A 26,333-nucleotide genomic window follows, 5' to 3' on the forward strand; every position below is an offset into this window, starting at 1 on the left:
CAGGACCACCCTCAGATTTGGGGAGACAGATAGATTTCCAGCTAACTGGGTGGAGAAATCTGGAAGATTCGCAACCCTTCCAAAGGAAAGCACAGAAGATGCGTTCAATGGCCTTGATGGTAGACTTAGGAATGCAGAAGATGCCAGTCCAATAGATGTAGGTAGCTTGAAGGACCGAACGAATACATTCAAGTCTTCCAGCGTAAGAAAGAAGCTTGCCTTTCCAGAGCTGGAGATGCTTGCGAATGTTGTCAAGCATGGGGGTGCAATGATGGCTCGAGAGCCTAGCGGGGATAAGGGGAAGGCCAAGATAGGTGACAGGAAGGGAGCCGATGGAGAAACCAGTTAAGAGCCGGAGGGATTCTTTCGAAGAGTCCGAGATGCCAGAGAGGAAGATTTTGGATTTGAGGAGATTGACACGGAGGCCAGAGAGGGACTCAAAGAGATGGAGCGAATCCATGATTTCAGAGATGGAGGAATGGGATGCCTTGGAGAAGATCATGAGATCGTCAGCAAAGGCCAGATGGGAGAGGTTGGTGTGCTTACATTTAGGGAGAGGGGAGATGAGGTGGAGGTCAGTTTTGGTTTGAAGGCTTCTGGAAAGGACTTCCAGGGCAAGGAGAAGAGGAAAGGGGAGAGGGGTATATGTTTGGTTTTCTCATATTAGGTCATTATTAGCTGATGCAGGTCAAAGGTACTTACTGAAGAAGTCAAAAGAGTCCGAGTCAACTCAACTCAGTAACTCAGCTGAATTGACTCAGTCATGAACTCAATTTTGTGCCTGGTTCACCCAATTTTGGTTGAGTAGTAAACCAGCAAAAGTCCCCCATCAGTGAGACACCTTTTCAGTGTTCTATTTGTTTTGTTTTACTTTAATTAGTTATTTGTAAAGTAGAACTCTATTCTATCCATAGTTCTTATGGTGTGTCGCCTAGGCCACGCCTCGACAACTATGATTCTATCTCTTTTATTATGAGTTGAAGATAGATAGAACTCTTAAAACATGGCTGTCAACTTATGGGTTCCTATTCTGATTTTGTCTTGTTATGGCAAAAGGTTCCGTGCACGGCGGGCACCATGCACGGTTAAGCACATACCCTTGCCATTGGGCAAGAGGGAGTCGAAATGATCAATCCCCCTTCCTATTTGACCCATCGTTACCTGGCCTGCCTAATGCTGCCGTACATGAAAACCCTCCCCATTTTTTAAGTTGTTTAAGGCTTCTTTCCTATTGGTTGGCAGCTATTCCTAGTCAATATGGATCTGAAGTTTATATAAGATTCTACCCAAAAGAAAATAATTATTTAAGCCATTGTAAGGCTCAAAGAGCCCCACTTTTTTTTGGATAAAGTATGGCTGTTGCCTTTGTTTTCTTTGGTGATCAAGGTTTAAAGTATCGGTATCGGGTATCCTATCGGAAGGGTGATTTTAAGAGACGTATCATATCAGAGATACATATCATACAGACGTACACTACAAATATGCATGGAAATGGTTAATATACACATGGAAATACACTTTTGGAGCAAAAAACAATATATATAAACAAGGGTAAACATCTTGTACACCCCCTGAGGTTTGTTGACCTGTCATGTAGACCCCACGATTTTTAAAACCTAGGGGTGTCAAAAAAACCTGGCCATCCCGACCCGACCCTAACCTGCCCTGAGCCCGGACAGGGCTAGGCCGGGCCTGAGGATAAGAAAGGGTCGGGCTGGGTTTAACGTTTGCTAGGCCCTGGCAGGGCCAGGTCGGGCCTGGGTTAGGCCCTTGGGCTAAGCCCGACCCGGCCCAACCCGGCCCTGTATCTCTATCATTGTTTTTTTTTTTTCTATCTTTTTCTATTCTTCGGTATCCTTTCTATATTATATTTTTTGTTTTTTATTATTCAGTGACCGTTTTCATTAAATTAACCCTTTGTTTTCTCTACCAAAGCCTTTCTCCTCCCTATTATCAGCCCCTTTGTTCTCCTTCTCTCTCTCACTTCAACGTTAGGGTTGGGAATCCCACTGCCTGAGATCTCTCTCTCTCCCCTTTGATTCTGAGTTGCTCTTAAATGTTGAATGGTTGATTGTCTCCCACGAGTTCTTAGGTATTTGTTTGTCCAGATGCAAAATGTGAGTTTCAATGTTGAAGAAGTGATTCAGAATAGTGTTGTGAGATGCAATGCAAACATAGGTGAGCAGTAGGCGTCAACGACCCTTCCTTCCCTTCCCTCCATCGGTCCATTCCCACCTCCCTTTTACTACATTTTTCTATTCATCATCTAAGACCTCTAAAATTATATATTCGAACCAAGTTTATCGGCAACAAAAAGCAATTAGGAGGAATCAGAATTGGTACAATTATATAACATCAAGTTGAGCTTGGAAGTGATCTCCATATATTTATATAAATAGGGGAGATTCATTCTCAAGGCTTTTGGGGGTGTCTCCACACTTAAAAACTTTCTTTCTTTCTTTCTAGTCATTGTCCAACTCTGCATTTGTTCCTGGAAAGATCGTGAAACAGAGAAGCATACAGAGAGAGAGAGAGCTTTGATGAGTCTTTAGCTGCAGAGGGATCAGTCCAGACCCCTTGTTTTGATTCTTGTTAATTGCTATGCTCAAGGCGACTGGCTCTCACCGCCGGATTGATTGCCGGAGTTCATGCTTTGGTCGTCTTCACCGTTCAGCTACCGCCCTTTCTCTGGTTCTTAGATTTCACCATGGGAGCTGGGAAGCAGCTCCACCTGCAACCCTAGGGCAAAGCTCCAATACGATGATGCCCTAGAATAGAGGGCTGAGATTTGCCCTGATCTCCACTTGGATCGAATGGCTGAGGTCCATTTAAGACTTTGGAAACCAATTTTTTGGGTTGGGCCGTTCTGGTAATGGGCTTGAGATTTTGGGAAGGGAGTAGGGGTGTCATATCAGGGTCAATCAGGGCCTGGTCGGGTTCTTGTAAACCCTGTCAGGGCCGGGCTAGGTTGAGGGTTTGTTAGGCCCTGGCAGGGCCGGGCTGGGCTTGGGTTTAGCTTAAAACCTTTAGGGTTGGGTTAGGGTTTAGGGCAAGCCCAGCCCAGCCCGGCCCATTGACACCCCTATTAAAACCTTACTTATAGACCCTTGGGACTGATGGTGTTAATTAGTTGTTAGTGTTACAATGTAAAAGACCAAAATGGCCTTTGTACATATTTTTTTCAGTAGCCAAAAGTAAAATTACCTTTGTATCAATCTTTCAAGCAGCGGAAATGCTCTGACATGAACCCCTCCCATCTCCCCCCCCCTCGGCTACCCACCTCCTCCCCTCCGGCATCTCTCGTCAGCTCCACCACCACCGCTGCACCCTCCACCCCCCCTCTCCATCACTTCCAACCATCGTCACCCCTCCATCCCCTCCTTCCACCTCCTCACCCAATCCTTCTCCTACTGTTCCTGCGGAGTGGTCCTCTTTCTTCACTCACCCATCCTCCATCTCTGACGACTCATTACAATTTGTCAAACCTTCTCTTTATAATGGAGTTCCTTATGCCCTCTGTCCTAACTCCATTCTGCTTCCCGAAATCCCCAAATGGGAATCCTGCCTGGTTGGACACTTCCTTGGTGCTAGGCCCTCTTACAACATCGTCAAGCCTCCCTCTCTAAGCAATGGAAGGCTGCTAGTTCGTTAGATACTACTCTGCTTGACAATGGCGTCTTCATCTTCAAATTTTTTTCTGACGAAGCTAAAGCTCGTGCTCTCGATGGAGCGCCATGGATGGTTGGCTCTAAGCTCATCTTTCTACGACAATGGAAACCTCATCTTCTACTCCACAGGGTCGACCTCAACTCTATTCCCCTCTGGATCACATTACCTGGTCTCCCCCTACACTATTGGAGTCACGACTGCCTTGGCCGTATAGCTTCTGTTCTTGGAATCCCTCTTCGTGCCGACTCTCGAACTCTTAAGATGAATCGTCTCTCCTATACTAGAGTCTATATCGATGTTTCGGCAGATGCTCCCCCCCCCCTCTTCCATTACCATCAAGGAAGAAGATGGCTTCTACTTTGAACAACCTGTCAGATACGAGTAGACTCCTCCACACTGCTCCCATTGCAAACTGTTTGGTCACAACTCCAAGGATTGTGCTGCCTCTCTGCCTCTGGCCAAAGCTTCTCTCAACTCATCTCAGACCCCTGAAATGCTGAAGGAACTTGGCTCTATCACTCCCGCAACTGACCCAGGGATCATCCCTGTTGCTGCGACATCCTTGGATACATCCTCTGATACAGTTCCAGGGCTTCCCCCTTCCACGATTCTTGCTTCAGTGAACCTAGCTGGCTCTCCAAGATCTCTCAGCCGAGGAAGAGAGCCCGTTCGTCGTCATTGTCCCAATCGCCGTCGCCGTCAACGTAATCGACGCCAACCAAGTTCAAATCGCGCCTAGCTCCTCCCTGTACGGTGGAGCTCTCTGTCCCAGCAAACGAGGATTGTCGTGAGCCACCTACCCTGACGGACGCTGTTGCTCCTATCGTCGACTGCGCTAACCCTGCTCCTACACCTAGGTTGGCTCAACCAATCAACACCCAGTCCATGACTGTTGTAGGCCGTGACCTTGGAAGAGCCACTGTGTCTCCCTCGTCCTTGCGTATGACCGATAGTAGTACCAGATCGCAGGCTCCTCCTGTCACTACAACACACGCTGCCCTGCTTTGCTCCTCCGACCATTGCCATTCTTGTGAAAACCCCTCTTCTACAGAAAGGTCACCCCCCCCCCCCCGGTCTTTACCTTTTAAACCACCCCATCCCCCTTTACTTTTGCATATTCCTGTTTTGCCCCCCCATCCCCCCTTCCTAAACATTTCCCTATTTTACCCCCTCTTCTTCCCAATCCCCCTTCTTGTCCTACCCATCCTCCCCTAAATATCCCCTCTAGCCCATCCGTTGGTCCCAGGCCCATCCTTTCTGGCCTGCCTTCTCCCATCCCTAACCGGCCCATCCCTTCAACCAGGCCCACTCCCCTTGGCCTCCTTCTTGGCCCACCTTTGTCCACCCCTCTTCCTTTAAATCCCCAGACCACTTCTCTTGACCCGACCCTTACCCAAACCCACACCCTGGCCCAAGCCCACATCCTGGCCCATTCTTTCTGTACTTATAACCTCCCTATTATTACCCCCGGCCCACCTCTACCACAAACATTTTCCCAACCCTTCTACTCCCTCCCTTACCCGGCCCATTTCTGCCTCCTCTTTTGAGGCCCCCTCTATTGCTTCCACTCGACCTCCCTCCCCTCCTCCTAGCAGCCTTCCTTTGATCCCTCTCCCCTCTTTAATCCTCCCCCCTTGTCGCCTGTATGTTCGCAATCCGGCTATCTCCTATTTCCGCCGTCGGTATAGGAGCACCCCCCCTCCAAGTCCCTGCCTCCCTCCTTCTAAGTGTCATGTCTTCCGGCTTCTTCTAGAATGTCAGGGGTCTCAATTCTCTGGCCAAACACCAGGACATCAAATCCCTCATTAAATCTACTCACTCCTCTTTCTGTGCTCTTCTTGAAACCCGTGTGCTCCAGGAGAATGCTTCCCGCATTGCTTCCTCCATTGCCCCTTCTTGGTCCTTGCTCTCCAACTACTACCATTCCCCTAATGGTCGTATTTGGTTTCTCTGGGACCCTTCCAAACTCCATGTCTCTCTTTCCCATTCCTCCTCCCAACTCCTCCACCTCCGCTTCTCCTTTCCCAACTCCCCCTCCTCCTTCCTCTCGGTGGTCTATGCTTGTAACCAGGCTATAGACCACTTACCTTTGTGGTCCGACCTTTCTCTCATTAAGGCTGGTTTGGACTCCACTCCTTGGGGTATTGGGGGCGATTTCAATGTGGTCCGTTCCCAATTCGAGAAATTGGGTGGGAGGCCTATTGACCCTCTCTCAGTTAATGCTTTCAATGACTGCATTGAAGATCTTGGTGTTGACGACCTTAGATGGTCTGTCTCCCCCCTTACCTGGCACAATCGTAGGGTAGGGCCCGACCGTATTGCCTGTAAGCTAGACCGCTTCCTCTCTAATGAGGCCTGGCTTACCTTTTCCCCCCTCTCCTCTGCCAACTTTCTTCTTTCTGGCATCTCGGACGATAGCCCTTGTCACATTCTTATCCAGCCCTATGTCTCCTTCGGTCCCAAGCCTTTCAAATTCTTTGACATGTGGACCTCTCATTCTCTCTTCTCGCCCACCGTCCTGAAAGCCTGGCGTATCCCTGTCTCCTCCCCCTCTCTCCCCCTCATTGCCCTGGCTAGGAAACTCCGCCACACCAAGTCTGCCCTCAAAAGTTGGAACATCTTCACCTTTGGCAACATCCCCTCCCAGCTCTCCTCCTGCCGTTCCAATCTCTCCCTTGTCCAATCTAGGCTTCAGTCGGACCCCCTCAACCCCTCGCTCGCTCTCGATGAGAAGAACCTCTCTAAAGAGCTCGCTTCCCTCTCTTCTCTTGAGGAAAGTTTCTTACGCCAAAAATCCCGCATTAAGTGGTTGGACCTTGGCGACTCCAACTCTGCCTACTTCCATTGATCTCTGAAAGCCAGGTTGAATTCTAATTCCATCACTCTTCTGCACTCTCTCGATGGTACCCCTCTTTCCTCTATCTCGGACATCAAATCGGCTGCCAGCTCGTACTTCTCCAATCTGCTCAATCCCCCCCCCCTTTAACCCTTCCCCCCTCCCTCCTGGCCTCATCGACAAGTTTGTCCCTCCCCATCTTTCTGACTTGCTCCTTGCCATCCCCTTTGATGACGAAATCTCTAGAGCAATCCTCTCCCATAAATCCAATAAAGCCCCTGGCCTTGATGGCTTTAGCATGGGCTTTTATCTCAGCTGCTGGGACGCGATCAAAGGCGATCTCTTCAAAGCTATCCGCAGCTTCTTCTTCAAGCCTAGCCATCTTGCTCAGGTCAATCAGACTTTCATCTGCCTCATCCCTAAAAAAGATGGAGCCACCTCCCTATCTGATTTTCATCCTATCTCCCTCTGCAATCTCACCTACAAGTTCGTTGCTAAGATCCTTGCCAACAGGATTAAGGCTGTCATCCCCTCCCTTGTCAGCCCAAATCAATCTGCTTTCATCTCGGGCAGAAGCATTGCTGACAACATTATTCTTTGCTCTGAAATTATGAGGGGTTTTGACCGTAAAGCTCATAGCCCGGCGACACTCATGAAAATCGACCTTCATAAGGCGTTTGACTCCCTTCGTTAGGACTTCATTTATGATGTGCTTGCCAAAATGGGCTTCCCCCCTGCTTTCGTCCGCTGGATCTATGCTTGCATCTCCTCCCCCTCCTTCTCTGTCCTTGTCAACGGCTCCCCTGCTGGCTTCTTCCATTCCAAAGTGGGCATTCGACTAGGATGCCCCTTATCCCCCTTCCTTTTCTCCCTGGCTCTGGAAGTCCTCTCTAGAAGCCTCCAATCCAAGACCGATCTCCACCTCATCTCCCCTATCCCCAAATGCAAGCACATCAACCTCACTCATCTGGCCTTTGCAGATGATCTGATGATCTTCTCTAAGGCCTCCACCTCCTCTATCTCTGCTATCATGGACTCTCTCCACCTCTTTGAATCCCTTTCAGGTCTCCGTATTAACCTCCTCAAATCCGAAATCTTCCTCACTGGCATTCCTGATTCAGTTAAAGCCTCGCTCTTGGGTCTGACAGGGTTCTCCATTGGTTCCCTCCCCGTCAATTATCTTGGCCTTCCCCTCATCCCTACTAAGCTATCCAGCCATCATTGTGCTCCCATGCTTGACAATATTCGCAAGAGACTCCACTTTGGAAAGGCAAACTCCTCTCCTATGCTGGCAGGTTGGAATGTGTCCAGTCTGTCCTCCAAGCCTCCTACATCTATTGGATTGGCATCTTTGGTATCCCCAAAGCCACAATCAAGTCTATGGAGCGTCTCTTTTGCGCTTTTCTCTGGAAAGGGTCCGACGACTCCAAATTCCTCCATCCCTCTAGTTGGAAATCCATTTGCCTTCCCATATCCGAAGGTGGCTTGGGTATCCGTCGCATCTGCGACTCCAACACTGTGGGTATCCTCAAGCTGATTTGGAAGATCTCTTCCTGTCAGGACTCCATTTGGGTCACTTGGGTCTACTCCCATCTTCTCAAATCTGACTCCATTTGGACTGCTAAGATTCCCTCGGATTGCTCTTGGATTTGGCGTAAAATCATCCTCCTCAGGCCTCTTGGTCTCCGCGGCACCTCTGCCTCTATTGCTGATGGTTCCACCATCTCTCTCTGGCTTTATCCTTGGCACCCGCTTGGTATTCTCTATAATCTCCTGGGCCCCAGGACGATCTATTCATTAGGTTTCCCAAAAGCCTCTCCCCTTTCCAGCCTTATTGTCTCTGGGTCTTGGACTCCCCCTCCCTCCCTTAACCCCTCTACCTTGTCCTTGTTTTGGCAGTCCCTCCCCCCCCCCCCCCCCTTCTCCCACCCTTGTTGATAGAATCATCTGGCTTCCTTCCTCTACTGGCTCCTTCTCCTCTAGGTCAGCCTGGAACTTTGTGCTTGATCCCAACCCCACTGTCACCTGGCACACCCTAACCTGGTTCAAGGGCCACATCCCTCGCCATAGCTTTATTGCCTGGAGATCCCTTAGACTTTGCCTTCCTACACAAGCCTTCCTACTACACCGCAACATCCCTGTCTCCCCTTCTTGCATCTTTTGTTGGAGTGGTCATGAGGATATAGCCCACCTTTTCTTTGCCTGCCCCTTCTCCACCATCTGGAAAAAAGCCCTTTCCCTCATTTAGCCCAGAAATAGAAGATCGTGGGATTTTGATCAGGAATGGCGCTGGTTGGTGAAAGCTTTCTCAGGGAAGTCTGTCTGTGACACTATTGGTAAGCTGGTTTTTTGTGCTACTATCTATCATATTTGGATGGAGCGAAACCTGAGGAGATGGACTTCCAACTCCTGATCTTTTGATCTAATTTGGAAGGCCGTCTCCTTTGACGTCTCTTCTAAAGTCAATTGTGGTTGCATTCGTCGTATCTTGGACTCCCCAAGGAACAAGCATATTGTTGTTTCCTGGGGTCTTGATTTGTCTCTTTTGAGGACCCCCTCCTCTGCATAGGCTGGGCTGGTCGTCTTTCCTTCCCCCCTCCCCCTCTCTCCTCTCCCTTGTATATCCCCCCCCCTTTTTTCCTCCCTGTCCCCTCCTGGGGTATGGTAATATATTCATTCATCCAAAAAAAAAATTACCTTTGTACCTGATGCAGGTCCAAGCATCCGCGAGAAGAATAGACAAGCCTAAGCTTAGGGCCGATTGAATTGAGGAGCCTTAGTTTGCCCTAGTTTTATTCTATGCTTAGCTTCTTTTGTAAAACTTAATTTGAACCAGGTTTATTTTGTAAACTTAAATTGATCCAGGTTCAATCTTTGGTTCAATTTAAGTGATTCACTCCTATTGGCTAGGAGTTAGCCTATTTCTATTGGTCCTTAGAGGATCTTGTATTCCTATTGGTCCTTAGAGGATCTTGTATTAGGGTTTGGGCTTTCAGCCTTAATATGGCTAAGTAAATTGTGGGAGGCTCCCCACTATTCATTTTTGCTAAAAAACTGTTTCAGCTTGCTGCCATTGTTGCTGCTGCGTAGCTCCCTTGTGAGTGTGCCTTGTGGAACTCAAGGTGAGGGATTGGTGGAACTCCAATCGACTCCCTGCATCTGTTCAGATCGGGAGGTTCTCTTCTACATCTTCTAGCTGTTGTTCTGCAAATCCAGTAAGTGTTTATTATTCCTGAAATTACTTTTCTAGTTTCATTCCTTTATTAGAATCCCCTCATGTTTGGATCTTAGCTTCTTCTTATCAACCCTTCCACTCGATCCTAAGTTCTGTCCCATATCCTACCTCAAAACCCAGCATTCCCCTCATATCCATTAAACCCTAAAATAACCTAGAACCTGTCCAGAACTAACCTACCCTAAAAAACCCTCCATATTAGGATCGAACCTCCCTCTCCCTATTTGGGAAACTCGATCCAAACCTTGGACCAAACCCTCCACTATAAACCCTAAACTCACCACCTTCTCCTTCCCCAAAATTAAAGCCCAAAACCCAAATTTTTCTGACTTTTAAATTCTCCTCCAAATCTCTCCAAATCTGGTTTAATAGCCTCCCCTAAACCTGCCATGCTTTACCCTATAAGATTCAGTCCCAATATCCTAAGCCTAACCAAAGTTTTAATTGATTTCCTCAAATCTACCCCTCCAAACCAGTAGCTTAACAGTTCTTGTTTTACTTGGCTCCTAGGAGATTTAACATCTATCTAGGACTACATTAGTACTCTTATTCCATCTCCAACCTTAAGATAACAATTTAGGGCTCAATTTAGAGAGAGAAGCTGTGTCGTCGTGCAGGCCGGAGGGATTCATATTGTTATGGCCGGCACTGGAATTTCTTCTATTGGCAGATCGTGCGATGGCCGCCGCTGGAATATCGAAGACCTTCGAAGGAACCTTCCTAGGTCCCTTACTTTCTCACAACCAAGGGTAGATTGAAGGAGCTGAATTGAGCTCAGTAGGAGAGTGAGAGAGAGAGAAAGAGATTGTGGAGATCGATACATGCAGGCCAAGATCAAGATCCCGAAGAACCAATGCATCAATGTGGGATTCTGGTGAAGACCCACCTTATGAAACGGTATCGTCACCTCTGCCGTGCCAAATTCCTGTATGTCTCTCTCCATACCTGAGAGCCGGAACTACCAAGATTTCGATTGGAGCTTGATGGGCAACGAGTGTAGGTTTTGCATGGCACAGAGTTCCCCTTGTTTTGCGAATTCGGGAGTTCGAATGCACCTGTAATGCCAGCAAAGAGCGTGTGCGCAGAGAACTTCTTCAGGGGTTACTCCAACTTCCCCAATTACATGGCGAACACGCTGTCGTTCAGGGCCAAAGTGAGGTCCTACAACACCCCAAAGCAGAGGCCTGAGCCGAGTCCAAGGAAGAAGCTTTCGCTGAATGAAATGGTTGAGTCAAGGGCCAGCTTGAGCGGGGTTCGGATGCAAAGGTCATGTTCTCAGGTTCAAGAAGCATTTTTTAAGAATGCGATAATGGGTAGGCTGGACAAGTCGGCTGAGTTTGTTTATTATGAAATAAGAGAGTATAATCATCGCCTTAGAAGGGTTTTCTTTTAAGGATTTAGATTTCTAAAAACTGGAAACAAAAGAACTGTAGTTGGTTTTTTCTGGTAAAACCAGAATCTAGTGTGTTTCAGTTTGATTCAAGCTATAAACCCGTCTCTCATTTTCTTTTTTTTTGGCTTGCTTGAAATCAATGTGCAAGTCCCAATCATTAACAAACCTAGTTCAACCTTTTCCTCATCCATGAGCAACTTCTGCAAGTAACGTATGAGAGAATGAGAGTGAGTCATCTCTGCAAAGCCCAGATCTTACTCGCTAGTCATCTTCTTTGACGCAGTTCAACTTCACGGCAAGCATGAACTTCACCTCCAAGAGCTCCGTACAGAGTTCGTCGCTTCCGCTTTCATCAAGAACAATAAGGACACCCTGGCCCAGTTCAAGCTCTTCTTCTGTGACATCGAATTCAAGGAATCCCAATCCAACTTCAACCATTTCGTCGTCAATACCCTTCCTCATGTTCGCCATGTCGGGCCTTAGATCCAGAACCAGGAAAATGGAGGGGGGGAAACAGATCTTTGATCCACGCATAGGGTTAAAGCGTGAGGATCGCCGGAGCTACCTCCGATTGAAGCTGGAACGAATTTCCTGGTTCACAGATTCTTCCTCACCGCAATGGCTACCTTCGACTAAGCAGCAATGGCTACCTTCGATTACACGACAATGGCTACCGTAGCAGTAGAATGAAAGAGGAAAGAAGATTACTCTTTAGGACAACCAATTCATAAGGGTATATTGGAATTTTTAAATAATAGATGTGGGACTTTTAGTCCCACATCGGTTATGGAAAAGGTTTTCATTTGGCTTATATATGATTGTGAGCTATTATCACATGTTATGTTTGGAAAGGATTGTACGGTACACTTGCGAGCGAGGACGGTGACCGTCCAAGCGCGTACAAGTACGCGTGCGCGTGCGTGAGGCGCAATGTGGTGCTTTGATGGCGTCTTAATCTTTTTGGGTTCAACAGTCTATGATCCAGTGCGATGGTTAGGCTCCAACCATTGGATCGTGTCTGATTAAAGGGGTGCTTAGGATCCGACCGTAGGATCAGTGACTGGTCAAAGGGGGGGGTGCAACCCTTGGAATAGTCACTAAGCCCGATTGTCATGACCCATCAGAACAAGCCATATCAGCCAATGGATATGACCCACCCGAACAGCTTCATGGGCCTATAAATAGCCCACAAATTCTGTCAGTCAAGCATATAACAATTTTCATAGCTTCGAGGTGATTACTATCTCTGCAAAATAGTAGTCAAGTCCAAGCCTGTTTTATCTTGGGAGGCAGATTTGCTGCAACCTAGTGCAGTAGTAAGGGTGCAAATATTGTCTTAAGGACAGAATATTCTCGTTCGACTCAGGCAGCCTCTCCGTCTTCTCCTTTTTGTATCAGTTTTCTAACAATCTCCTCTCTGTTAATAGGTCCCTAAGTCATTCTGCTTCATTTACTGCCTTTGCTAAAGCAATAAACTTGGACTCCATAGTGAAGTGTGAAACTACAGTCTATTTCTTGGATCTCCAAGATATTGATCCTCCACCCAAGGTAAATATCTAACCATTTGTGGACTTTGATTCATCGGATCTTGTAATCCAATTTGCATCTGTGTATCCTTCTAGTATTGCGGGAAAATTCTTATAACTTAATGCATAATTCATTGTGCCCTTTGAGTACTTAAGTACTCTAGAAACTGCATTCCAATGAATTTGTCTAGGGTTATGAGTAAATCTACTCAAAACTCCGACTACAAAAGCTATATCAGGATGAGTGTACTGCATTGCATACATTAAGCTGCCAATGATACTAGAGTATTCTAATTGCGATACACAATTCCCTTCATTAGAAGTTAACTTGACAGAATGATCATATGGGATAGCAACTGGTTTACAATCCTCATAATTGAATTTCTTCAATATTTTTTTTATGTAATGAGACTGTGTTAAAGAAATAAAATCAAAGGATCTAATAATTTTGATTCGAAAATTATATTTGTTTCACCCATATCTTTCATATCAAAACATGAAGATAGGAAATCCTTTGTCTTTAATACAATGCTTGAATTAGTACCAAAGATTAACATATCATCAACATATAAACATATTATGACACCACGTCCATTCTTGAATTTAGAATAAACACATTTATCAGATTCATTTATTATAAATCCATTTGCTACAATCTTTTGGTCAAATTTATCATGCCATTGCTTAGGAGCTTGTTTTAGACCATATAAAGATTTGACTAGTTTACAAACCTTATTTTCCTAGCCTTTCAAAACAAATCCTTTAGGTTGTTGCATGTAAACTTCCTCTTTTAAGTCTCCATTTAGAAAGACAGTTTTAACATCCATTTGGTGTATAATAAGTTTATTAATTGATGCTAAAGTAATTAATAATCTAATTGTATTAATTCTAGCAACAGGAGCATATGTATCGAAATAATCAATACCTTCCTTTTGCTTAAACCCTTGGTTACAAGCCTTGCTTTAAATTTATCAATGACTCCATCAGCTTTAAGCTTTCACTTAAAGATCCACTTACAACCAATAGGTTTAAATCCGGGAGGTAAATCTATTAAAACCCATATTTTATTTTCCATGATAGAATCCATTTAATCATTTATAGCTTCTTGCCAAAATGCAGAATCTTGAGAATTCATAGCTTCTCGAAAAGTCAATAGATCATGTTCAATATTATAGACACAAGAGTATGTAACTTCATTTCTATTTCCTTCTACCAAGAATTGATAGAAATCTGGACCAAAGGATTTTTCTACTCTAACTCTTTTACTTCTTCTTAGTTTAACACTCTCATTATTTTCAGAGTTTGATTGAACTGTATCTTGATCCTCCTTGTTTGTATCTTCATTCTTCCGTTTCCTAGAGAATGAATCCTCAAAGAACTCAGCATCTCTGGATTCCAAAATTGTATTTTGGCTAACAGTCTCTGTAGATTCTGTCGTTAGAAATCTGTAGGCCTTGCTATGTTAGGCATAGTCAATGAAAATACATTCAATTGCCTTTTCACCTAATTTAGGTCTTTTAGGATCAGTTAATCTTACTAATGTTTTACATCCCCATATTTTGAAATATCCAAGAGAAGGTTTTCTCTTCATCCAATATTCATAGGGAGTGATATTAGTCTTTTTATGGGGTATACAGTTAAGTATATGACAAGCAGTCATTAATGCTTCCCTCCATAAATTCTTAGGTAAGTTAGAAGTAAGTAAAAGGGTATTCACCATTTCTGTTAGAGTCCTATTTTTCCTTTCTGCTACTCCATTTTGTTGAGGACTATAGGGTGCCGTTGTTTGATGGATAACTCCATAAACTTCACAGAAATCATCAGTAGAGAAGTATTCCCTTCCCCTATCAGTTCGTAAGATTTTAATCTTACAATCTCATTGATTTTCCACTTCGGCTTTGTAGATTTTGAATTTCTCCAAAGCCTCATCTTTAGTCCTTAACAGGTATACATATGTATATTTGAACAATCATCTATAAAAGTGATGAAATATCTTTTACCACCTCTAGTTAAAATACCTTCTAACTCACACAAATCAGAATGTACCAATTCTAAAAGTTGTGTATTCCTTGCTACTTTCTTAAAAGATTTCCTGACAATTTTAGACTTGATGCATACAGAACATCTGTCTTAACTAGAAGAAGTGCATTCCAGTAATAAACCTAATTTAACCATATTTTCATGCATTTATAATTAACATACCCAAGTCTAGAATGCCATGTATCATAAGTAGAATCAATGTAAGCAGAAGTTCCATTAATCATATTAAACTTATACATCCCGTTTGATGCATATCTTTTCCCAACATAAATTCCCCCTTTGGACACTATGATGTTCCCTGACTCAAACAGGATTTTAAATCCATGTTTGTCAAGCAAGTTTACAGAAATTAATTTCTTCCTAATATCAGGAGCATGAAATACATCATTCAAAGTAAGCTTCTTTCCGGAGGTGAGATTCAGTACCACTGTGCCTTTTCCTATGACTTTAGCAGTTGAAGAATTTCCCATAAAGAGATCTTGTCCATCTACTAGAGGTTCATAAATCTTGAACAAGTTTTTGTTCTTGGTTATGTGTTTGGTTGCACCAGAATCGATCCACCATTCCTCATGATCATCAACTGTGTGTACTTCAGATATCATAGCAGCCCAATCATCATTGTCAACCATGTTGGCTTGGTCCTTTTGTTGCTTCTCTTTGAGATAAACTCTACACTGTTTCTTGAAATGACCGGCTTTTCCGCATTTCCAGCAACCCGCTTTAGGGTTAGTAAAAGTATCCTTCTTCTTATCCGAAACAGTTCCTTTCCCATCATACTTTCTCTTTTTGCCCTTAGAAGATGCATTTTCTATTAACAGAGATTCCTCTATGGCTTAAGCCAATGTCTGCTATTTCAATATCTTTTGATAATGAAGTAACATTATCACGAGCTTATAATAATGTTTACAATGGAAAGTCAAGGCATATCAGTTTAAGACATAGCTATGTAAGGGAACAACTCAACAAAGGAGTTGTGACTATTAGTTATGTAAAATCAAAGGAAAATTTAGCTGATCCCTTTACAAAAGGCCTAGATAGGGATGTGGTATGGAAGACTTCCAGACAGATGGGTTTAAAGCTTTTAAATAAGAGGTAACCTGCAAGTGGAAACAAACTAGACACTAGACCAACATTTTAGTCAACTAGTTCAATGGAAAAACACTTGTAGTAATAACCGGTTATGCACTCATAGTAGAGATACGATCTCTTGACATCTCAAGGTAGTGCATGTTTGTATGGAGAAACTGACAGAGGGTAGGATCAATCCTTTATTGAATCTATGCTTTATATGAAATGCAAGTCATGCAATTGCATTTTATTAAATTCACCTATTAAGGTTCAAGTCGAAAGACACCTTATGTAAGTATGATTTAAAAATATAGAGAGGTTATAGACTGAGACTCAATTATTAAAATTGGGGAAAATTGTTGGAATTTTCAAATAATAGATGTGGGACTTTTCGGTTATGGAAAAAGTTTTCATTTGGCTTATATATGATTGTGAGCTATTATCACTTGTTATGTTTGGAAAGGATTGTACGGTGCACTTACGAGCGAGGACGGTGACCGTCCGAGCGCGTACGCGCGTGCGCATGCACGTGCGTGAGGCGCAATGTGGCGCTTTGATGGCGCACTTTGCACTTTGCACTTCGCACATGTGCATCATTGCCATTGGGCACCTTAATCTTTTCGGGTTCAACGGTCTATGATCCAGTGCAATGGTTAGGTTCCAACCATTGGATCGTGTCTGATCAAAGGGGTGCTTAGGATCGGACCGTAGGATCAGTGACTGGTCAAAGGAAGGGGGGGTTGCAACCCTTGGAACAGTCACTAAGCCCAATTGTCATGACCCATCAAAACAAGCCATATCAGCCAATGGATATGACCCATCCGAACAGCTTCATGGGCCTATAAATTGCCCACGAATTCTGTTAGTCAAGCATATAACAATTCTCATAGCTTCAAGGTGATTACTGTCTCTGCAAAACAGTAGTCAAGTCCAGACCTGTTTTATCTTGGGAGGCAGATTTGCTGCAACCTAGTGCAGTAGTAAGGGTGCAAATACTGTCTTAAGGATAGAGCGTTCTCGTTCGACTCAGGCAGCCTCTCCGTCCTCTCCTTTTTGTATCAGTTTTCTAACAGGGTATTTTGGCCATTTACTAATTTATGGCCTGCTGACATCATCACTTAACCTCTTCACTCTAACGGAATGGGTATTCCGTCAATCCCAGGGGTCAGTAAGTAAGGTTTTATAGATCGTGGGTTCTACATGACAAGTCAACAAACCTTTGGGGGTGTACAAGATGTTTACCCTACAAACAATATATAACATGTATCATGCATAAACACTAAAATGAAGAACAACTTATAACGAGACAAGAGACTTTCATCGATTTAAGTACAAATCCTTGCAAATGATCAACCTAAATTTTTCGATTTATAGCAAAAAATAGTATTAAAAACCATAATTTAAACACAAAGATCAAGGTTTTTCTGAAACCTACCTTTTTCTTGTGAAATCTCTTTTTTTTAATGAAATCTCCTTCAATCTCTCATCTCAAAAACAAAATCATAGTCTGATAGTTTCATGGGCCTTTAATAGCCCTATCAACGTGTATCAGTTGGTATCGACCATATTGATATGTATCGAGTTATATCAGTTTGTATCGAGCCGTATCGGCCAATACATATCGATATTCTCACCTAACTTTAACGTACAAATCGTAAGTATCGGTACGTATTGGTCCGTATCGGCCTATACAATACAATACCAATCGAGACATACTATTTTCTTATATATATATATATATGTCGGTATCGACCAATACCGATACTTGTTGGCTGATACGATACAGACCAACGCTTTAAACCGTGGTGGTGATTCCAGTGGTTATATCCCCTCTTCTTGTAGCTTTCTTCTCTGTTTCTTGTTACTGGATTTTATGGCAGTACACAATCTAAAAATCCCAAAAAATTCTATTCTGATCTTCTATATCTCTTTTTCTTGGTTTTAAATCCTTGTTATCCTCTATTATTACAGCTGGTTATTTACTGATCTAAGTTTCTGATCTGTTATCTCTGTTGCTGCCATCGATTCTCAGTTATTGGTCTATCCTATCACTACTAGGATTAGTCATTAGATTAACTTCAGATTCTGATACAATGTTTTCTCAAGAGTTTTGATCCTTTGACCAGCCTTGGATTTATTTATGAGTTTGGATTTGTTAAGTTATTTTAATTTTCCTTTTTTGATTCTGTTATTCTGTTGGTTAAAATCTGACATTCAAATTTGTCTCAACTTCTGGTATGTTTTTCTCCTATCTTTGACTAGTATCTGTTCAGAATTTTATTCACATCTGAGTTTTGGATTCTATTTTATTGGGTTTCCATTCAAATTTGTACTGTTATCTTTGCTTGCGATTCTGGCTTAGCATTGGTTTTCTGAAACTTAATCTAAAGTGGATTTAGCCCCATTACAAGCATAATCAATGATTAAAGTATCGGTCCGTATCATATCCTGTCATATTGGCTGATACGTATCGGTATCAGTCGGTATTGATACGATACCTTTTTTTTAAAAAAGTGATAAATATCTGTTGAGTTGAGTAATGATGGCTTGTCAATTGATAGAGAGGTCTAGACTTTATTTATAATAGAATAAAATCGGTACTAGTACAGTACCTGCCCCTAGGACATTTCTACCTTTATACCCATATTACAACACTCCCCCTCAAGTTGGTGCATAGATATCAAACAAGCTCCGAGAGAGTCGTTTGAGGTGGTATGGCCTAGGGACGTCTCAGTAAGGAGGAGTGATATGATCCCAATTGAAGGAACTAAAAGAGCTAGGGGCAGGCCTAAAATAATCATAAGAGAAGTTGTGAGGAAGGACATGCAGAAGTTAGGTCTTGTTCCAAGTATGACCTCGCATAGAGCCTATTGGAGGGCAAGGATCCGTGTAGCAGACCCCACTTAGCTGTGTTTCTCATGACCTACTGGGCTGTGCCTCTTTCCTCTTACCTTATCAGAGACCAGTCTGTTAGACTGCAAACCTATAGATACACCTCTTGAGGCTAATGCTCATCTCAAGAGTAAGGATGGTGAGCCGGTTTATAAAGGTCGCTATCAGAAATTGGTTGGGAGATTGATCTATCTTTCACATACTCAACCAGAAAATGCTTATTTTGTAAGTTTGGTCAGCCTGATCCCTACAACAACAACAACAACAACAAACCCAGTCTTATCCCAACTTAGGGGTGTCAATAATGCCCGGCTGGCCCGAACCCGCCTGAACCCATCCTGTGCCCGGCCCGGACCCGACCCTGATCTACCAGCCCGAAGGGCGGGTTAGGGTTGAGTTTTTGGCTGACCCTGGCAGGGTCGGGTCGGGTCCGGGACAAGACCCCGGGCTTAGCCCGGCCCGGCCCGGACCTGACCCTGAATTAGTTATAAGCTTTTATATTTCTGAAAATATACCAAAATGCCCATAAGAGACTTAAGAGTCTAAGAGATGATAACCCTAATCCCATTATTCCCATTTCCCTTTTCGTTTTCACCCTTCGTTCTTCACTTCTTCATCCACGAGAAAGCCGCCGCTCGACTAGCAAAGTAGCAGTCTGCCTTCTTCTTCCTCGGTTCCTCCTTCTCAGATTCGCATCAACGTATGTTCATCACTTCATTCCCCATCCTCACAACAACGCTGCTGCTAGTACTTCATATTGCGGTAAAATTTTGTTGCACGAATACATTAAATGGTACCCAATCTCTCTCTCTCTCATCCGTCCACGCATCAGACAGCCTTGCATGCATCTCTACCTATTTTTCATTTCTGGTCTAAGGTAAGTTTTTAGGTTTCTTGAGATTGAAAGAATCAACAGAATTGTATATTAATTGCTTTCTGATTTTATCTATTTGGAGATTTTTTGTACCATCGGATTGGATTTAGTACAAAGCTCAAGTCAAGCCAGGGGACGATTGCAGGGGCTGAAAGGCTTTTAACAAATATTTTATAGCCTAGCTTCCACAGAAATTCTAATAAGTTCATGGCTAAGGAGGCCCACTCCCTTATATAGAATTTCAGAATTCAGACCCTGGGACTTTCAGGTACCATCGTAGTCAAGCTTACACCCCATTCATAGCTGCCTTAGTTGCTCTCATTAACAATCTGTTTTGCACCTCTTCTGCCAGAAAACACAGGAAGCTATCTAATTCTTAGTAGTATATGAGGGTAAAGGATTCCTGTCAGTTAAATAAGATAAGGTTACACTGATTGACAGCCCATCTTAGTAGTACATAAACCTCTCTTCTTTCCCCTCCCTGCATTTTATTCTACTGATTGTTTCTGTGTCAGTGCGAAAATAGGGAGTAAAGAACGCAAAAATAATAATATTAAAAGAAAAAGGAAATCAGATTCATACCCACTCAACCGAAGCTGATGACTGATATACTTTCATCCTCATTCTAACAATATGTACAACAATCCTGCGATTTCCAACTACAAATATCTTCTTCTGTAAGAAACAGATTTCCAATATTCTAACAATATATAGTCACTACAGCTCTATATATAACTTTATCATACTCTCCCTTTTCACTTTTCTTATACATTTTCTCATTACCTATCAACCCATCATCTCACAAACAGATTCAAATCTCTAAGTTGCATCAATCAGGGTCAAGACAGGGTCAAAACAGGGTCAATTAGGGCCAACCCGACCCTGCCCAACCCTATCAAGGTCGGGTCGGGTCGGGCCGGGTCAGGGAAAACCCTGGCAGGGTCGGGTCAGGGTTGAGGGTTTCTTGGTCCTGCCAGGGTTGGGTCAGGGTCAGGGTTTAGGTTAAGGCCTCTAGGGTCAGGGTCAGGGTTTAGGCAGGCCCAGCCCAACCCGATCCATTGACACCCCTATCCCAACTTACTGTGAGTGGAGCAAGCAACCTCAATACCAAGGAAATACTAAAGTTTTCTCAGATCTTTAATCTCAAATTCTTTTCCCAAATAGGTCTTCAAATGAGATATTTCAGTACGATCACTTCCAATGACAACAATATCATCAACATATACAATAAGAATAGTAATGTCTCAGCTGATTTTTTGATGAATAGAATATGATCAGCATTGCTTTGCTTGTATCCAACTAAAATCATATTCTTGTGGAAATGACCAAACCAAGCCTTGGGAGACTGCTTCAGTCCATAGAATGCCCACTTCAATTTGCTAACTTTTACTTGTGTTTCCTTGGAAGAAAAACCAGGAGGAATCTCCATATAGACCTCCTCAAGCTCACCAGGGAGGAATGCACTCTTCACATCCAATTGTTGCAGTTCTCATCCAAACTTGACTACACATGAGAGGATAATTCTGATAGTATTCATCTTCACAACCGGAGAAAAAGTTTCCTGGTAATCCATCCCATAGGTTTGGGTAAAGCCTTTGGCAACCAGCTTGGCTTTGTATCTATCCACTGTTCCATCCACTTTCTGTTTTATTGTAATTACCCACTTGCATCCCACAGGTTTCTTTATTGGAGGAAGAGAAACCAACTCCCAAGTGTCATTCTTCCCAAGTGCCCTCACCTCTTCAAGCATAGCATTTTTCCAACAAGAATCTGGTAGTACCTCCTACTAGTTCCAAGGAAGGGAAACAAAAGACAAGAAACAAAAGCATAGTAGGAAGGCAAAAGATTTTTATGAAACAACATCAGAGATAGGATGTTGAGTGCAAAACCTGATTCCTTTTCCAACAGCAATAGGTAAGTCTAGAGAAGAATCACTATCACTAGGAGAAAGAGATTACCAGAAGGTAGAATAAAACATGGGTCAGAGGTTGACGGTTGGCGTGACACAGTGGTAGTGGTATCTACTTGCTTCCTTTGAGGACAACGAATAGGTGTACGAACATACACTTGTAAGCACATAAAAAGGATAGCGAAAATGCAAAATGTGGGTAGGCATCCTATTTTTTTGGGTGAATAATATGTATTACCTTGCCCCAGGAGGGGGCAGGACAAAGAAAGAATATACAAAGGTGAAGGGGGGGGGGGAGAGAAATAGGCATCCTATTAATAAGGTAGGCAGCAGTGAGAACAGCCTCACTCCAAAAATGGGCAGGTACATTCATAGCAAACATAAGTAACCTTGCCACTTCTAACAAGTGTCGATTTTTGCGTTTGGCAACGCCATTCTGAGCAGGGGTATCAACACAATTGGTTTGATGAAGGATACCCTGATCAGCAAGGTACGATTGGAAGGGACCTTCCATAAATTCCTTGCCATTATTAGTGCGAAGGATTTTAATCTGTGGATCAAATCGGGTCTGAATCATGTGGTGAAACAACTGAAAACAGCGAAAAGCTTCATTTTTTTGGTGTAATAAATTGACCCAAGTAGCGCGAGCGTGGCAATCAATAAAAATGACAGACCAACAATAACCAGAAATAGAAACACAACGGGTAGGGCCCCACACATCAGAATGTATTAAATGAAAAGGTGTAGAACTTTATTATCAGAAATAGGGTAAACATGACGAGTTTGCTTGGCAAAAGCACAAGCATCACAAAAGAAACTATTTTGATTACAACGCTGAACTAAACTAAGAAAAACTCTAGCTAAAGTACTAAGAGGAGGATGACCAAGATGTCTATGCCAGAGATGCAACTCGGACAGAGCAGAAGAGGAATCAGATTTGATGAGCCTGTGTGCTGATGATACCATGTTGTGATTTGGGAAATGATGGCTTGTCAATTGATAGAGGCCTAGGCTTTATTTATAATAGAATAGAATAGGTACTAGTACAGTGCTGCCCCTAGGACAATTCTACCCTTATTCTATATTACAACAGTATCATTCTGTTCCGTACTGTATTGGCCGTTACGGTCGATACCTATCAATATGTATTGAGGCTCCATTGAAACCCAAACTGGACTTTCATTTCGCGAACCAGAGAGTAACACAGCAAGGGAAGACTCTTTTTCACCCAAAAATAGACTTTCAGCCCCATCCATTTGGTTTTCTTTCAAATAGATGACTTGGGGCTTCGATACTGAAAAGCAAATCAAATTCAGCAAACAAATTTCACTTTGGATCATTCAACATTCATAAATCTCGGATTGAAGAAGAACTGTACAGACAGTCTTCATGGCATGGACTATTACTACATGTAAGAAACCTCATCCTTTATCACAATTTTAATTAAATGCACTTGTCTCGTTAGACATTGTTCTCCATTTTAGTGTTTATTCATGAGCCATGTTGTATATAGCCTATTTATAGTGATTTTTGCTCCAAAAGTGTATTTCCGTGCGTATCTTTAGCACATCTCCAATATGATATGATACGATGCATCTCTTAAAATCACCCTGCCGATACGATACCCGATACCGATTCTTTAATCCTTGAGCATAATTATATCATATTGCAGAATGGCCTCTATGTTGCATATAAGCATAATTATAAAAAATTATCTGCATGCTTAGGGTGCCTAGGCAGGTGCCTTGTCGCCTAAGTGGCCCTCCAACATCTTTGGTTGCCTTGGGCCCTTGACAACTATGGTTCCGTATCCTTGACCATTTTATAGCTTCCATATCCATGTTATTTGAGTCACCACTGATATCTATTTCTTACCTAAGCTTATCCCTATCTTCACTGCTGGAAAAGGTATTTTAAGGCAGCCATTCCAGGGAATTAGGGGTGCGATCAGGAAAAAGAAGTACCTGCCCCAACGAGTGAGATCATGAAATGACAATTATTTTTTGCTTTTTGCAAAAGGAAAATGTTGGTCCATAGGACTGTACAACAGTGGGAACTAAGGATTATGCTGACACAGATCCAACAAAAAAAGATTGCGAGTTATTCATAAGACTATCACTAATAGAAAGGAAGCGCTGTTTCTGTTTACCACATGAGGAAATTATGCGATTCTATTTATTTTACCTCCATCTTTATTCTCCACTTTTGATTGATTCTACTCTTCATGATTTGATTTTTGTGTCGTAACTTCAAAGCAAGGATGCAAAACACAACGAAATATCCGGAAATGGACCACCAAATCTCGATCTCATCAACAGATTTGGGATTCCATTTCTTTTGAAATTAAAGCCAAACTTAGTTCGGTTGTTCCCTCTATTTGTATTGACTCCCCAAGGAACATGCTTATTGTTGTATCCTGGGGTCTTTTTTCTCTCTTCGAACCTCGGACTCCCCTGTTTGAGTCTTTGGCTGTTTGTTTTTCTCCTTTTCTCTCTCCTATTTGAGGGTAGCTGTTTTTTTTTTTTTTTGTCTTTCTTTCCTCTTTGGTAATGAATTATTTTATTCAGCCCAAAAAAAATAAAGGATGCAAAACACGGAGTTGGCCAGAATTGGTCCCAAGAACCCTAGAATCGGCCTTCAGATCTGAAAACTCAGTGATTCTAGGTTTCTAGGCAAGAATTGGCCGGAATCGGGATCGATCACTTCCGATTCCGATCCGCTTCTTAAAGTGGTGCTTCAAAGCAATTGTTATCTTCAGCACAAGTTGCTGTCGTGAATTATGATCCTATCCTGGTGAGCACATGTGGATGGAGGAGTGGACACTTATGCCTTGTGGATATATGTGGGTAGTTGTAGTAAATCTTTTATTCTATGTTCGCAAGTACTTATAAGTTATATCCTGTTCAAGCATATGAGCCGTTGGTATTGATTACGTTACATATATGTAGGAACTAGGAGTGGTAGATTAATGTAATCTTGAATCATATTGTATATTTTTGCCTGTTGTCTGTTGTAGTTGAATGTTGGAATGGGGAAAGGCTTATTCAACCCATCTGCGTATTCTGTCATCTCCTGGTCTTGAATTTCAAACAATTGCTTTTTTTGAAATATTTTTGACAGATCCAGCAGCAGTAATGATGCAGAGCCCCGGACACCACCACCCCGGCACTCTGGATCGAAGAAGAGACCCAAGAAAGTGAGGTCCACTCTGCAACAGAAAATGCGGGTTGTTACAGATCTTAGTAACATCTTAAGGCGTTCTAGTGAGATTGATCGTTTGTGGTGGAGAAACAGGAAGCCTTTGAGGAGAACAGCTAGAAAACGTGCTGTGCTTGAAAGACTTTCTCTAGTTTTACATAATAGTCAATAGCAAAGCTAATCATAATTAATCATTTTTAATCATTGAATTTATTCAATTAATTCATATGTTTCACCACAATATTTGTTGCTGACCCAATAAGCAATAATGAGTGAAATTTTCATCTTCAAGAGTTGGTCCTATATGCTTGCTTTCAATTTTTACCTACGAACAGCTGGCTCCTGCTTTAAAACTCTAACATCCCCCCCCCCCCCCCCATCTCTTTTTCTTGTTATGTTTTTGGTTTGTTGTCACAGTAAAGCTTGCTTTTGCTGCTTCTAAGTGCACCCAATGTCACATCTCCATGTGAATGAAAACTTAAGACTTAAGGGAGTCTAGCTGATGCTTCATGACTTCCATGAGAGCTGAAGAATACACTTAGAGGTCTTAAATTGAACCCGACACCATGGGCACCTACAAGATGGTTCCTGTTTTAACAGGATGATGAGTAGTTTATAGAATCGTGAACCAAAAGCCAAACTCAGATTTCTTTTTGATGGGTAGTTTATACAGGACCTGACTTTATGCTTGTAGTCTTGTAAACTACCCTGTTAGCACTTGTACTTGGTGTCTTCGAATGTTCCAAATTCGGTTGTTGGTTCATTATGGGGAGATTATGATAGCATCAATCATCCAGAGGAATGCAGTGGTTGAACTGGAGTATTCAATGGATGATATAGGTTAGACAAGTCACAGAAATAATTAATGTTGATGCCAAGGTATCTATCAAGTTACGTGTTGGTTTATAACTGGTTTATTGATGTTGCCAATGGTCTTGTGTTTCTCAGGCTATTTCAGGATAATCTGATTTCTCCTGTAAGTTCGTTCTGGGTTGGATTTTAATGCCTGGTAGGTTGGTACATATGAAAAACAGAGAAGAGGACTAGTAAAAACTGTGCTTTGCTTAGGAGATTTTTGTAAATTCTGTGCTACATTAACCATGTGCAATCTCCTGACCAGTTGAGGAGAGATAGAGAGAGTTGTCCAAAGCTCTCACTGACTTGTACGAATCAATACCTAGTGATTCATTATATAGAAACAAAGAGTCACAGTGTTGGATCCTCATCACCCAGAGAAAAAGAAAAGAATCGAAGTTGTAAAGCAAAGGGGTGAGAGCCATTTCCAGTTTTGCCGTTTAGTAGTTACAGAGGTCTACAGAGTGACCCTACTAGTGCCGAATTGAGGGAGCACAACGATGTAAGCACATCTCAGAGGGATAAAGCAATGGCCCCTTTTGTGGGGCTTGATGTTTATAAAATCTTGTCGATTTCGTTTCGAGCCTGTTGACCTCACTCACTATACTTCACATGACCATGTCTGTATTGATTGTATTACTATATTCGTATTGTATTGGAGAGTTTTGAAGGCCTGTAGTAGGGGTGTCAATCGGTCAGTTCATGCCGATTTTGGTCCGGGCTGAATTGATTTTGGAAAGCTTCGATTTCAGTTTGGTTTTGGGTTCATATTGGTTTCTTTTTATCGGATTGATTTTGGTTTGGTTTGACGTGTATATGTATCCAAAATTATGAAGAG

At 42.8% G+C, this 26,333-nt stretch overlaps 1 protein-coding gene across 4 annotated transcripts in view; it reads left to right on the top strand.

The window, feature by feature from the left end:
- LOC122658882 (lysine-specific demethylase 5A) overlaps positions 1-24,931 on the top strand; it is a 126,899-nt gene extending 101,968 nt beyond the window's left edge. For all 4 annotated transcript variants that reach the window (XM_043854043.1, XM_043854033.1, XM_043854056.1 and 1 more), the window contains exon 33: positions 24,563-24,931. In XM_043854043.1, the coding sequence (XP_043709978.1) occupies positions 24,563-24,812 (250 nt within the window). In that variant the 3' untranslated portion in view covers positions 24,813-24,931. The remainder of the gene's footprint in view (positions 1-24,562) is intronic.
- The last annotated feature ends 1,402 nt before the right edge of the window (positions 24,932-26,333 follow it).

This window comes from Telopea speciosissima, chromosome 1 (assembly GCF_018873765.1).
Source record: "Telopea speciosissima isolate NSW1024214 ecotype Mountain lineage chromosome 1, Tspe_v1, whole genome shotgun sequence".
Taxonomy (NCBI): domain Eukaryota; kingdom Viridiplantae; phylum Streptophyta; class Magnoliopsida; order Proteales; family Proteaceae; genus Telopea; species Telopea speciosissima.